Source organism: Saprolegnia parasitica, assembly GCF_000151545.1.
Source record: "Saprolegnia parasitica CBS 223.65 unplaced genomic scaffold supercont2.8, whole genome shotgun sequence".
NCBI lineage: Eukaryota > Oomycota > Saprolegniomycetes > Saprolegniales > Saprolegniaceae > Saprolegnia > Saprolegnia parasitica.
This window is the reverse complement of record NW_012156402.1, coordinates 478,376-492,005: the sequence shown is the minus strand read 5'-3', so window position 1 is coordinate 492,005 and position 13,630 is coordinate 478,376. Positions and strand designations below refer to the sequence as shown.

At 59.3% G+C, this 13,630-nt stretch overlaps 5 protein-coding genes across 5 annotated transcripts; 3 read left to right on the top strand and 2 right to left on the bottom strand.

Annotated features, from left to right (window-relative positions):
• Window positions 1-436: 436 nt before the first annotated feature.
• SPRG_03300 (hypothetical protein) lies at window positions 437-2,355 on the bottom strand. Its single transcript, XM_012341879.1, has 5 exons — window positions 1,535-2,355; window positions 1,387-1,485; window positions 1,167-1,340; window positions 774-1,115; window positions 437-727 (listed from the first exon to the last, which is right to left on the bottom strand). The coding sequence occupies exons 1-5, from the start codon at window positions 2,321-2,323 to the stop codon at window positions 479-481; spliced, it is 1,653 nt and encodes a 550-aa protein (XP_012197269.1). The 5' UTR covers window positions 2,324-2,355; the 3' UTR covers window positions 437-478.
• A 1,445-nt stretch (window positions 2,356-3,800) lies between these two features.
• SPRG_03299 (hypothetical protein) lies at window positions 3,801-4,918 on the top strand (the record flags this gene model as incomplete). Its single annotated transcript, XM_012341878.1, has 6 exons — window positions 3,801-4,039; window positions 4,093-4,124; window positions 4,174-4,297; window positions 4,349-4,416; window positions 4,460-4,639; window positions 4,680-4,918. The coding sequence occupies 6 exons, from the start codon at window positions 3,801-3,803 to the stop codon at window positions 4,916-4,918; spliced, it is 882 nt and encodes a 293-aa protein (XP_012197268.1).
• Window positions 4,919-5,613: 695 nt separating this feature from the next.
• Window positions 5,614-7,557, top strand: SPRG_03298 (hypothetical protein; the record flags this gene model as incomplete). Its single annotated transcript, XM_012341877.1, has 1 exon — window positions 5,614-7,557. Exon 1 carries the CDS (start codon window positions 5,713-5,715, stop codon window positions 7,555-7,557), a length of 1,845 nt encoding a protein of 614 aa, XP_012197267.1. The 5' UTR covers window positions 5,614-5,712.
• A 186-nt stretch (window positions 7,558-7,743) lies between these two features.
• On the bottom strand, window positions 7,744-9,520 carry SPRG_03297 (hypothetical protein). Its single transcript, XM_012341876.1, has 7 exons — window positions 9,368-9,520; window positions 8,992-9,317; window positions 8,742-8,938; window positions 8,499-8,693; window positions 8,225-8,447; window positions 8,018-8,175; window positions 7,744-7,969 (listed from the first exon to the last, which is right to left on the bottom strand). Exons 1-7 carry the CDS (start codon window positions 9,492-9,494, stop codon window positions 7,816-7,818), a joined length of 1,380 nt encoding a protein of 459 aa, XP_012197266.1. The 5' UTR covers window positions 9,495-9,520; the 3' UTR covers window positions 7,744-7,815.
• A 1,014-nt stretch (window positions 9,521-10,534) lies between these two features.
• On the top strand, window positions 10,535-12,258 carry SPRG_03296 (hypothetical protein; the record flags this gene model as incomplete). Its single annotated transcript, XM_012341875.1, has 3 exons — window positions 10,535-10,813; window positions 10,864-12,042; window positions 12,093-12,258. Exons 1-3 carry the CDS (start codon window positions 10,575-10,577, stop codon window positions 12,256-12,258), a joined length of 1,584 nt encoding a protein of 527 aa, XP_012197265.1. The 5' UTR covers window positions 10,535-10,574.
• Window positions 12,259-13,630: the final 1,372 nt, after the last annotated feature.

Below are 13,630 nucleotides of genomic sequence, written 5' to 3'. Positions count from 1 at the left end.
TGGCTCGAGGAGTCGGATTGAAGCAGCTTCAAGGGCGAGGCTACTTCAAGTCCGACGGTGGGATCCGCGACGTTCCGACCTTCGATAAAGAAGACGTCACGCTTCGATCCGCATCTCATGCCCTCCAAGCTTCCGCTCCATGCATCGACTGCGGGAATGCACCGACCGCTGACCAGCACGCAGCTCACCGGAGCCGACGCCTAAGTGCGACGTCGCTTGGTGGACAATGGCGCCGTACCATCAATGGACGCAATAGCTTCCCGGGCAATCTGACGATATGTACCCAGCGGCAGTGATAGATGTGGGGCGAGGTGGCTGCCTGCAAATTCTGCCCGACCGCTGGCGGCAGGCGCTGGCAAGGTGCCACATCAGAGGGAGGTAACCGAACGCAAGACGAACTAGGAGGACGTTCGCAGCGTCGAGCCAAGGTCAAGATCGGACATGCACTTTTCATTAAATACGATAAATAGACGTCCTTTCAATATCGCCGCCGGAGGTCGTCCCACTCAAGCAGAGCTTGAAGGACCGTGAGGACGTCCTGGGCGACGACCGTGCCAAACTCGATCGCTTCGAGCGACGGGTACTGCGCCAAAACGCCTTGGAGGTTCGCCATGTGGCAGAGCCGCTGGAGCATTTCCGGTGGCATCGAGAGCCCCAGCGCGTTGGACGCCAAGAGCTCTTGGTACTCGGGCCGCTCGCGCAGCAAGATGAGCTGTCCCGGACCCGTCTACGCCGCCGTGTGAGCACATATAGAAACATAAATATGGTCGCACCATGTTAGGAAAGAAGCGGACTTCGAGCTTTGCGTCGCAGAGCACCTCGTTCATGATGAAGAGACCTTTGGACACGACTTGGCTCGGGTCCATCGCAACGTGGTGGTTCAAGTTGCGCAGCTGCGTCGACCACGTCCGGGAGAGCGGTAAAAACTGCGCAATGTTGCGCAACAGCGGCTTGGGGAGGCCAAAGGCGCGCACGAGCCAGCTCCCGTACGAGGTGGCGGCGGCCGTTCGCCGCGGCAAGAGCTGCGCGCGGTTGAGAAGGTACAGCGTGCACATCTTCATGAGCATGTAGTTGCGCAGCATGCGCAGTCGGTACTTCATCAAGCGTTGTTGGTTCTACACACAGATATCCTTCAGCACAGACGCAGCAGCAATCGCTGGACATACGTCAATGGTCAGAATTCGAATGAGTTCTTCGTTGCCGCGGCGCGACGCATTGTCCAGCGCCGTCTTGTCCCGCTCGTCCTTGAGAAACATATCGGCGCCAGCGCTGAGCAGTGCGACGATGGCCTTCGCATGACCGCGCTTCGCCGCGAGGAGCAGCGCCGTACTGCCTTGCCGCTAGCAGAACGATGAGCTGCGTTATGGAGGGAAATGAGCCAAGTACCGTTTGCTTGTCGACAATGGCGCCCGCGTTGATCAAAATGTCGGCAATATCGGCGTGCCCGCGCTGCGAGGCGAGCATGAGGGCCGTCATGCCTTCCATCTATCACACGCATAAGTTCAGTAGACGTTGCATGGAAGACGCGTCGTACGTTCGCCGCGTTCGCGTCGGCCCGGTTCTGGAGAAGCGCCTGCACGACCGCGCCTTGGCCTTCTTGAGCAGCGCGCATGAGTGGGGTCGTGCCCTTCTGGTTGGCGTAGTTGGGGTCGGCGCCGGACCGGAGCAAGAGGTGCACGACGTCCAAGTGGCCAAAGTGCGCTGCCGGAACGAGGGCGGCGCTGCGCGATTCCGAGGACGCGCCGGCGTCGAGGAGGCACTGCGAGATCTCCATCAGGCCTTTCTGTGCCGCCAACAGCAGCGCCGAGTTCTTCTTGTCGTTGACTTCGTTGACGTCGACGCGGTGCGAGATCAAGAGCCGGCAGACGTCGAGGCTCGTGTACTTGACCGCGCTCATGAGGAGCGTAAAGCCGACCTCGTCCTTCGCAGCGAGGAGCGTCTGCTTGCCTCTTGGCGTCTGCTGGTTGAAGAGCGCTACAAAGTGCCGGGCCTCGCCTTGCTTGAGGAGGCCAAAGAGGCGGGTCTGCACTTGCGCCTGCTGGTCCTTCTCGTCGTCCGTGCTGTTGCCGCTGCCGCAGTTCTCGTCCGGGATGAAGCTGAGGCGCATCTTCTTGCGCATCGGCATGTTGATCGCGTTCTCGACGTCGACCTGATGGCGGCGGCTGCGGTCGTCGGCCATCTCCATCATGCCATCGTCGCTGGCCTCGATCATCGTCATGGGCTCGTCGGTGGTCGAGGGCAGCCCGAGCATCGGGACCTCGCCCGTCATGTCCACGTTCGCGTCGCCGCCCAGCGCGTCTTCGGCGTGGCTTGCCATGATCATGTACCGACGCGAATGCAAAATGACCGAGGGGTATACAAACACCAAGTGACGCCGTTTCTTTATTTGCTTGGCAAATCGGGCATCCGGATACACAACGAAAAAACGCTAATTATTGTAATATCAGCCTATTTGTATTGAACGAGGATAGTTTTAAACAAATGACGCGGCGAAGAAAATTACGCCGACCGGATGGTCTGATATCGTCGCACATATCCGGATACCGCAGCCGCGCGGTCAAGTCAGAGTCTCTGAAGGCGAGAGGAGAGAACTGCTTGCTTGACTGCTATATGTATATTAGTAAGGGAAGAAGACCGGTACGTCGAATAGCAGCCTCAGGTCGTGCTGCTATCCCGAGTCGACGCTCGCAAGTCTGCGTGCGCGAACGTGAGATCCGTGGGAATGTTCTGCGGTATTAAAATACAAGGTGCTAAAAATACAAGTTTCGGTCGCCGGCGGATAGATTAATAACATGAGCAGCATGCATCAGGCTATTTTATTTGTGGGTATTTTATTTTGAGATTCTATTTTATTGGATTGATTTTATTCGCGACCAACAGGGGTGAGCGACGCGAAGCCGAGTGAATCGACGAGGCAGTCGTTCGCTTCTACTAGCGTCGTCGCAGCGACTAACTATGTACGCAGGTGCAAGTATAATCGAGCGTGGGTTTCCACTGTATTATCGCATCTCTAGCGTCCTGTGTGAAGGATGCGCTTTGCCACATCGCTGTGCGCCGTTTTTGTGCAGCATTTCGCGCGGCCTTGGATCACCACGTTCAAGTTATACCTAAATGACGCAGTTCAGCACCAGCGATTACGCTCGTATCCTGCGATGGTGTAGGCGGATAACACACTCCAGTGGTCGCTCAAGCAATAGGAGGAGCTTAATTCGAGTGCCATCATCGTCAGGATGCACCTGTGACATCGCGTCTCCATTGGGGCACACTCAATACACGGTTGAAGCCAGATCATAAGCACTGTCACGTTGTGCGGTCCACGAAACAACGGGATTGATCGCCACGCAGAGCCGTTCTGCGTTGACAACCGACTTCATCTGCCAACAGCTTGGGAAGGTTCCGTGGAAGGGTTGGGTAGGTGCTGTAGGTGACTTGAATGATCGATTACCACACGTACGGGCACCTCTAGCAGCAGATATACACGTGGTTATGGTGTAGCTAGCCTCGCATCAAGACCATGAGCACCTAACTACCGATCCCATGGACAATTAATACTAAATTTCTCACACGCATCACCAAGCATGACACCAGAAGTAGAAAGCTTCCAGAAACCAAAATCGACGCTATAGCCCGAGTCTTCCGCTACAGAAAGTGTTCTCTAGCTGCGCGGACATGGGACCTCGCTGTTGGCGGATGTCAAAACCGCGCCAACCGCCAACTTCAACTGGCACATTATCCGGACGTTCGTTGATTGGTCGAAGCGTACACCAATCGTCCTATCGGCCCATCCGAGCAACAACAGCATGGCGGCGAGCAGCGTGAGCATGTGGGCCGGCAAGGCGATCGTCGAGGTCGGCGACCTCGTCATCCTCTTCGAGACGCACAACAGCGTCACGTACGCCTTCATGGAGAAGGACGGCTGCTACCAGAACCGCCACGGCGCCTTCCACCACAACGACATGATCGGCCAGCGCTTCGGCACCAAGGTCTACTCGCGCATGTCCAAGGGCTACATCTTCATCCTCGCGCCGACGCCCGAGCTGTGGAGCAAGGCGCTGCGCCATCGAACGCAGATCGCTTTACGCTCGATGCGAGCGCGATCCTCTTCAACACCCACTGCGCGCCCGGTACTTTTCCCAACCTCCCATTGACCATTCTTCCTCATGCGAGTCGTAGGCAAGATCGTGGTCGAGTCGGGCACGGGCAGCGGCGCCCTGACGACGTCCTTTGCCCGCGCGATTCAGCCCAGCGGCCACGTGTACACGTTCGAGTTCAACGCGACGCGCGCCCAAGTCGCCAAGTACGTCATGGCGTGTCGTAGCTCGCAAATGAACCGCACTCGTTCGTGTAGGGAAGAGTTTGCTGCGAATGGCCTCGACAAGGTCGCGACCGTCGAGTGCCGGGACGCGTGCGAGCAAGGTACATCGCTGACCTCAATGACCAAGATGCGATGTCCATGTAGGCTTTCCCGAGCACCTCAACGACAAGGTCGACGTCGTCTTCCTCGACCTCCCGTGCCCGTGGAAAGCTGTGGGCCATGCGAAGCGCGTGCTCAAGACGGGCGGCGCGTTCGCGTCCTACTCGCCGTGCATGGAGCAAGTCCAAAAGACCTGCGACGCCCTGCGCCTCGACGGCTTTGACCGTAGGCTGATGCGTCACCTCCAACGCTCACGCGCGCTTAGGTATCCGCACGATCGAGACGCGGCTCATGACGTACACGGCGCGCACCGTGACGCTGCCCGTGCCCGACTTTGGCACGTCCGACGCCGCGGTCGCCAACGCGATCGCCGAAGCGTCGGGCGAGAAGCGCAAGCGTATGCCGGAGGGTCCCGAGGCGGAGCTTCCGACGCACACGCTGGCCAAGCGCGACGAAGAGATGCGCGGCCACACGGCGTTCTTGACGTTTGCCTACAAGTTTTAATAGGACGCGACGACGATGCCAAAGCTTGTCACTGCGTGCAGGTCGTACGTGGTTCAATAGAGGTGTGCCACTGGTAGATGGTTTAGGTTGAGCTGCGCGGTGGTCCCGTCCGACGCGATTGGATCGACTTGATTGGATCGACTCGACGCCCAAATGACAGTATGTACACATGAGGAGGAATGTGCATTGGGTGCCGGATCCGACCGCGTCGGTCCACAGTCTGCAACCGATGCTACAAAGTCACCTGGTGGCACCTTCAAGCGCAGTCACATGTTCGTTGAGATGAGACCGACAACCAGGATGGGAGGCTCGATCATCTTGCAGAACTGGAAAAGAAAGGCCATGCGTACTACTGTACCGCATCAGCCAGCAAGCCGCATCTTCGTGGCTCCATGAAACATCCAGGAAAGACCGTCCTGCCAGCAGCTGCAAGGGCGCTGACGCGCGTCCTGTGACGCCTGCCACGTCACCGCTCGTCGAAAAACTCGCGCGAAACGACCAGCACTCTTGACGATTCAGCCAATCCGCGCAAGGCGGGAACGATAGACCAAATCCGGATCCGGTTCACTGGCAAGATAAGCAACCGGCGGCTGCCCACAGTCGCCCATTTGCCAGCTCGCAAGCCGCCAACAACAACACCGCGCCGTACGAGGCCGCGCGCCGCCTCGTATGGCGCGGTGTTGTTGTTGGCGACCCAGGGGCTGCTCTCGACCCACCTCGTCCCGAGCCTCCAAGTTGCGGCCTTCAATACGCGAACGCATCGCTACGACGACAGCCTCCCCGTCACCTCACTGATGGAACGCTACCCGTCGGGCGTCGTGCCTGCGCAAGACGTGCTGCGGGGCCACGATGTGCAGAATCCGCAACCGTGGCGGGACGTCCTTCCCGTAACCATCGACAAAACGTTGCGCGGCAACTTCATGACGTGCGATTTGACGCCCGTGCTCTCGCACCTCGCTGTCGCCAGCGCCTCCTCGGCGCCTCGTTTGACGCCGACATTGTCAGCGCCGAATAGCTTTGGGGCGCTGCTGGTCGTCATGCCGACCTCTCATCGTGGCGGGCAGGTGACCTTCAACGTTAAGGGTTTTTCGACACCGATGGCCGCGATCGCGACGAGCGCCTCGTACGCGGCGGTCCACCGCGGCGCGACGATTTTGATGTCGCCTGTCACGGCCGGGCACGTCGTCATTGCGGTCTTCGATCTCGTTGGCAAGCGCCCGCTGGATGAGGCGCCTCCGCTCTCGCCCGAGTTTGAGGCAACGGTCGCGGCTCTCGTCGACGCGGCGGCAGCGCCGGCCGCTCACAGCATGATCGGCTTTGCGGTCCGCCCCGAGGTCGATCTCGGCTTCTTTGATCTCTCACATCACACTCGTCACGATGGGGCGTTCCTCGCAGCGCTGCTCGAGTCCAAGGTCTTTGACGTCGCTTTGGTGGTCATGCGGCCGTGCGATGAGGTCGAGAACGCTCCCCTCGAGATTCTTCATGGAACGATGCACCCGGCGCTGGGTCTTGCGCCTGACGCGATGAAGGGATGTTGCAGCACATGGCTCCCGGCCTTCCTCGGCGACGTTTGCGTTGAAGAGCTGGCTCGTCCTCGGGTGAAGACGTGCCTCGTCTTTTGGCCCACGGCGCATCGATCGCGCGCGCTTGGCGCCGACGTCGCCGTCTTCTCTCTCGGGTCCATCGCCGACGCAGGCCTTCGCCGCCAGTGCGTTGAAGACGCTCTGGATGTCATGGATCACACGGCCCCCCAAGATTTTTTGTGCGACGGGCTTGGACCGTACGACGGCAACGGCGGCTGCTTCTTTCGCGACCTTGGCCGCGGCTTGAACGACGTCGGCGACGGCGGTCTCGTCGCGCGCTTCTGGACCTCGAACATCACCCAGATGTGCGACAAGGATCGCAGCTTGTTTGCGTCGACGGTCCATCGCGCGCTTGAGCTCTTTGGCGCCGACGCCCTCATGCCGGCGCTCGAAGCGCTCCTCTCTGGCATGACAACGAGCTGGTTTGGCTTTGCGAGCGGCGTTCGCCTTCTCGCGGGCCTCGCCGGCGTCTCGGACAACGCCGTGTGCTTGCGCCTCCCGCTCGCGCGCGTCGACGAGCTGCGTCTGTACACGGCGCTCTTTGCCGAGCCGCCGTCGCAACCGCGTTATATGCCGGGCGAGTGCTGCAAGGAGCTCTTGCAGGCGACGCTCTTGGACGCCGTGCGCCTCGAAGCCTACCTCGGGGACGGCGCCATGCCGTCGCGCTTGGCAGCGATCGTCGCCTTCAACACGAGAGAGTTCCACCCGTGGACCGTCTTGGCACCGGTGGTCCTCACGCTGGCGCCGGCGCGCTTGACGTGGTGCGACGAGCTCTTGCGTGCCACCGCCACGACCTGCGAGGTGCCATGGAGCCCCAGCGACCGAGATGTCGCCAACGTGCTTCGTGCTCTCGATGCCATGGACGCGCTTGACGTTCCTACGTTCAAGCGTCTCATGACCATGCCATGGCGGATGCCCATGGTGCGCCGCGAGGCGTTGAAAGGGGTCGCGGTGTTCTTCAGCGAGGTGGCGGATGCGGCGCCGCGGTTCCTCGCCCACGTTCCCCCCGCCAACGACGACGACAAGCCCGCGCCCAAGCGCCTCAAGTTGGAGTAGCTGCTCCCCTTGCTGCGTCTCTCTTCTGTCTGCATGTGATTTGCATCCTAGTAAAAGTGCGTCGTTCTAATACATGTCTCTCATTTTGCCTTTCATGCTTCTTGTGAATCGCACAGCATGGGCAGCTTTCTACTAACTAAAGTCGAGTACTTGTCGAGCCTCCATGCATGTCAACAAGGAGGGTCAAGGGCACACATCGTATTCCTATTGCATCATCGTCTTAGTCGATCGTCCTAGTCGATCGTCCTAGTCGAAAGGCTAGTCGCCACGGTGCTGGAAAAAGCCGAGAATGTCCTTGATGAGGATTTGCCAAAAGACGTCGACGACGACTTCGGCGACAATGAGCCAGATCACAATCCACTCGAGCTTCGTGTCGTGCTGCCGCGCGAGCTGCTGGCTCAGCACGTCGAGCCTACAGTGCCACTCAGATCTTATTGCTTGCACGGTATCCAGTGCGTACAATTCGCGCAGAATGTCGAGGCGCGTGTTGAGAATGTGCACGCGGCTGTCGACGTCGAGGTACTTCATCATCTTCTTGTAGAGCGGCTGGTACTCGTCGTCGTCCCAAAAGAAATCCGGGTCGTCGAGCATGTCGGAATTCAGGTTGATGTCGCTCCGCTAGACGCAATAACATCTTGAAAGATTGATACAAAAGTGACATGAATACCTCGATGAAGAGACGCCCAATGAGCTGCGAAATGTCCTTTTGCGAGTACTTCTTGATCTCACCCGTCTCGGCCAGCGTCTGCGGAATGTGGCGCGTCTCCTGGATCGTCTCGTCCACGCGCTGCTCAAAGACGTCGAGCTTGGACGACTGCGCCATCGCAAACGAGATCGCAATCTTCTCTGACGCGCGGAAGCTGCTCAGCGTGATCGAGTCGTTGATGACGCTAATAATGCGTGATGAGCACATGAGGACGCATCAGCATCATGGCATCTACCTCGTCGCTTCGCCGTAGCTAAAGTCCATGTCCTCGACCTCAACCTGCTTGACGTAGCCCTTGGAGAAGGCGCGGATGGCTTGGATGTGCGCTTGCTCCTCGGCGCGCGTGAGGCCCCAAAAGACCGTGCAGCCCGTCGCAAAGTAGAAGACGTCTTTCCGCTCGATGCTCAGGTTCTCCTCCGTGACCATGTCGCTACAAGCGCAAGGTGAGCCGACGCGCTCGAGTGAGGGGAGAACGAACTCTTCGCGATCTTCGGTCGCGCACGACGAGTGGATGGCGCCCATGTACATCTTGTGGGTCCAGCCGTTGGGGCTGAGCTCGCCGCCCGGGAGCTGGCCCGTCTCGATGCGCTCGAGCCACTTGAGGAGCTTGAAGAGCTGGAGCGAGTCACACGTGCAGTACGCTGACACGCGCATCTTGGGCACGCTCAAGTCTTGCTACAAGAGGCTTGAGCCATACGCGCATGATTGACTCGGAGGGTTCAACGTACGCGAAACTTCTTCATGTTGCGCATGCGCGAGCGCCGCGTGTACCGATTGGCATTCCGCGACGCCTCAATGACCTGTTGGGGCGACAGGTCATTGAACTGCGAGAGGTAGCGGGTGTGCTGTACAGGGTTGGGCTTGAGAAAGTTGTTGAAGCCCGTGCGCGGCTTGGCGTGCGGCAGCACGACCGGCGCCGGCGGGTATTTCTGCGGTATCGTTATCGCAAACATGTCCTGGTCGCCCTCCTCGTCGCTCGAGCTGTTGTTGGTCGCGTTGTAGTGGCCCGCGCCGTAGTAGACGTGGCGGCGCGTCGACGGCGACATGGCGCTGCCTACATCCCAAGCGATGAGCCCACGCCAGGAGCAAGAGGAAGACGCCTACTGTTGCCATAGTGCACGGCCGAGTCCGAGTTGTAGTTGGTGGCCGCCAGCTGCTGCGGGCGGCTCGCCGGGATCAGCGGCGACTCCTCGTTCGGGATGTCTTCGCTCAGAGACGTGTTGACGCGCATGGTCCGGGTCACGAGGTTGGCGTGCGGGTGGTCGGGCGGCGGCGTGGACGGGCCGGGCGTCGCGGGCTGGGTCGGGGACTGAATCTTGGAAGTGTTGAAGCCGACGGTCGGCAAAAGGTATTTTGACGCGAGCAATTAAATGCACCCTTGCTTTGTATGGACGCCGAATAAAATTCCGCGAGCGCTCCCGGCCCTAGCCTGGACCATACAAACGACAAGTCTATTGGATATCATGTGATAGAGGTTTTTCACCGAGCCGTTTGCGCTGGCAAAGCACTGGATCGCATCGGCTATGTATACAAGAATCCATCGGTTGGTACAGTATATGTATTGTGAGAGGTTTCCACCGCAGCCGGGAACCTGTGACAAGCTGGAGCTCGCAGATCTAATGGCTGGGACCACGTGACAGAGGCGACGTAATCGCCGCGGTCGATGTGCTTTTTAACTGGTGCGGGACGATCGCAAGGCGCGTCGCGCTGACGCGGGCCAAGACAAAGCGACGGAGACGATCCGAAGGCTGCTGGAGGACTCTGCTGGCCTAATAGCCGTCTAGGCTCGTCATCGCGATGGCTCAGCAGCGGCGACCATATGCCAAGTGGCTTGGGCGATTCCTCCCATGTGCCGTGATCCAGCGACGGCGAGACGCGAGGATGGGTCGCACCTTCTAGAAGGTCGTCGACAACAGTGTCGGAGGTATGGCTCTCAATGCATGCTCATGCTCACGCACCATGGTACGGCGGCGATGCGTGCGTGATATCGACATTCGCGCCGGCGCGTGCCACGTCAAGATCCCATCAAGTTTCGCAGTTTTCAGCGTTTCCGGTGCTTCAAACGACCCGTCGACACATACTCGTGGCTGCTGACGTAGCGCTATCGTGCGTACTATAGTACGCTGCTCAGTTAGTCGGTACCAGTCGATCGGTCCAAGAGGCGACGGCGGTCACGGGGTCTGGCGATGTACCCACATCCGACGGCGATCTTGGAGGGACGCCATCGCACGTGCTTTAATATCCGGCATGCATTTGGGTCATCCGGATAAAGCGGCCTTTTTCGATTTGCTGGTCGACGACGACGAGGCGCATGGAGTTCCTCGTGCACAACATCTCGCACTCGGACCTCGTGGTCGAGCTGCACGGCAACGCGGGCCTCGCGACGCACCATGGCAAGACGTCGCTCCTTGCGCGGCCCAAGTTCAGCCTCTTCAACATCGTCTCGCAGTGCATTGTCGCGCGGCTCGAGACGCTCTTGCCATCGAAGGCGTCGCTGGCCTTCGACATGCACGAGTACTGCAGCGCCACGTCCCACCCGATTGGCTTCCGGTCCATGACCTGCGTCTACCATGGAATGCGTCGGCTCATGGCGCCTCTAGGTTTGGCGCGCATGCGATTGCACTGCCGTCGGCGTCGCTTGCGCTCTCGGACTTTCAATTGCGCTGCTCCGAGGCGACGCAGCTCGAGGTTGAACGCAGCTGGTCGAACGTGTCGATCTCGGCTGTCTTTCTCCCGCTCCTCGGCAGCCTCGTGCCCAAATGGATCCAAGTGTTGGCAGAAGTGCACTCACAAGACAGCCAGCAGCTTCTGTACCTCATCTCCGGCGCTGGCATTCCGCGCAACGCCGCGCATTCGATCATTGGCAACTCGACCGAGTGCACGGCGGCGCTCATGACGCAGTTCGTCTCGACGTACTACCCCAAGATGCACATCACGCGCGTCCACTCGGGCTCCAACATCTTCCGCTACAACGACAACGTGCAGTTCATGACTCGCGAGTTGCGGCCGCTCCTCGAAGCCCACCGCGATACGCTCGTCCAGAAAGTCGGCGATACGTGGAAGAGCCATTTCCACTTGACCATCTCGTACGCTGACGGGCCGCCGGCGCGACTGAGTGCGCTCAACGCCGCGCTTCGCGTGTACACGCCGTCGTATTTGCATCTCTGGCAGCTCAAGACATTCTGGCACGAGTCCAAGCTCAGCCTCGACGACGTCGACTTTCACCCGTTCGAGGACATTGAAGCGACGCCGCAGATTGCATTGAGTGACGTCAAGGAGCCGCTCGTCCAGCGCCTCGTGGACGAGATGAAATCGTTCCGCGACTGCTTCGTCGACGGCCAGCACCTCGGCGAGGTCGGCAGCTTCTGGCTCCGGAAGTCCCGCAAGCCCGTGCTCGCCATCTTGCTCATCCAGAAAACGCTGCCGACCGGCGAGACGGCGCTCGTCGTGCACCGGGGCATGAACTGCGAGGTGTCGATGCCAACCGGATCGCTCTGCGCCGAGCGCAATGCGATTGGCAGTGCGCTCGCCAACGACCCGACGTTGCACCGGAATGCGCTCAAGATGATCGGCGTTCTCAGCGTCAACCTGGCGCCGCCGTCGACGTCGACGTCGTCACTGCCGTTGCCGCGCACCGTGTCGCTGCCGACACCGATCACGCCGACCGTCCGCGCCGCCACCGACTGCAGCTCGCCCAAAGCCAAGAAGCCCAAGCGCCCGCGCACGTTCTCTTGCGACGGTACGACGCCGGCCGTCGCATCGGCGCTGGCCGAGATCAGGTACACCTATCATGTTGCAGCTTGTACATGAAAACTCAGAGGCGGCGTAGTGCGCCCAAGAAGGAGGTGCCGGCGCCCGAAGATCGCAATCCGCTAGGACCGTGCGGCGCGTGCAACGAGTGGCTGCTCAAGATTGCCGAGGCCAACCCAAGCTTCAAGATCATCACGTTCGGAAGCATGGAGTGCGATAGCATTTATGTTCATCAGTTGCTCTAAGCGACGATGCGAATACACGTCGTCACTATCTATCTATCTATCTATCTACTATCTATCGATCGCTGACGGTTGTGGCAGCCAGCCGAGCGGGCGCGTCGGATGAGATGCGGTCGTCGCTGCAGAAGCGCTTCCACCGTGGATGGAGTGTGCCCCAATGGCGTCACAGGTGCATCCCGTCGATGATGGCCCTCGACAAGGAGCCTGTGTACGACCTCGAGCGAGCTAACCCTCGGCGAGTGGGGTTCACCACGGGATGGATCTCTCCAGCTCACTCCCAACGATCAAGTGCTGGTGGTACTCCCACGCATTCAGGCGTAGCACTACATATGCGAAGTCTTTGAGCTAGGTTCTGCCAACTCGATTTCAACGCGAACACGTTTGACCGACACTGTAGATTGATTCATTAATTGATTGACTAATTCGACAAGATTCCTTTAAAGCGCGAAGGATGGCGAAGACGACCGCGGAGGAGAAGAAGCGGCGCTCTTACGCACGGTCCAAGGCGTACCGCGATAAGCACCGCGAGAAGATCCGTGAGACAAAGAAGATCTGGTGCAAGAAGAACCGGGGGGCCATCAACCAGCGTCGTCGCAAGAAACATCTCGCCGACCGAGCTGTTGCAGTCGGTCGGCGCGATACCTCTCGCAACGACGCTCGCTGATGGGCCCTCGGTTGTTCTCGTGCCAGATCATCTTTGCGGCAAGGATCTTCTTGCGGTGCTTGGCGCGGTACGCCTTGGACTGCGCGCAAGGGCGCCGCTTCGTCTTCTTCGCTGTCGTCTTGGCCAAGGGAAAATAGAAAATGAGGGTTCCATACTCTGATACAAACCTGCGGCGGATAGGGACCGTCGTATCCGAACCATCCGGATGACGTTTCTTAAAATTTGCGGATCGTTGCTTGGGTCTCTGCGCATGTAGCGCTAAAAGCATAGCTTTTCAATGCGCACGAAGAAGTCCCTTGCATGCGCACACTTTGAGTGTACATATAAGTCCTTCGAAACGCATGCAACGAATTCAGATGTGCACCAGAACTATGCAAGCTTAGAGATGGCCCAGCTGCGTTGGGTGCTGAGCTGATCTGGTATTGGTTAAGATATGGCCAATCACTGCTCCAGACTTCCACCGGCGCGATCAATTACGGCCAATCACTGCTACAGACCCCACTTTCCACGGGCGCGATCCATTGATCACTTTGTGGTCAATCACTGCTACAGGCCCCACTTTCCACGCGATCAATTTGTTGTCTCCGACGGCTGATTGGTAGAAAAGGAGTCGTTGCTTGGCGACTGCTTTTTGCTCCGAGAACGTCAAGGCCCGGGGACGCTTGTCTGCACGGCGCAGTCTCGGACGTCGAGAAGGCGGTGACGCCGGAC

Excerpts from the sequence above, each read along its gene's own strand:
- SPRG_03300 (XM_012341879.1), bottom strand. The coding sequence starts at position 2,323 with ATGATCATGGCAAGCCACGCCGAAGACGCGCTGGGCGGCGACGCGAAC. Across the intron at positions 1,486-1,534 it reads CCGACGCGAACGCGGCGAAC|ATGGAAGGCATGACGGCCCT; the intron begins GTACGACGCGTC and ends TGCGTGTGATAG. Across the intron at positions 1,341-1,386 it reads CCATTGTCGACAAGCAAACG|CGGCAAGGCAGTACGGCGCT; the intron begins GTACTTGGCTCA and ends TCGTTCTGCTAG.
- SPRG_03297 (XM_012341876.1), bottom strand. The coding sequence starts at position 9,494 with ATGCGCGTCAACACGTCTCTGAGCGAAGACATCCCGAACGAGGAGTCG. Across the intron at positions 8,939-8,991 it reads GCAACATGAAGAAGTTTCGC|CAAGACTTGAGCGTGCCCAA; the intron begins GTACGTTGAACC and ends AGCCTCTTGTAG. Across the intron at positions 8,448-8,498 it reads AGCTACGGCGAAGCGACGAG|CGTCATCAACGACTCGATCA; the intron begins GTAGATGCCATG and ends ACGCATTATTAG.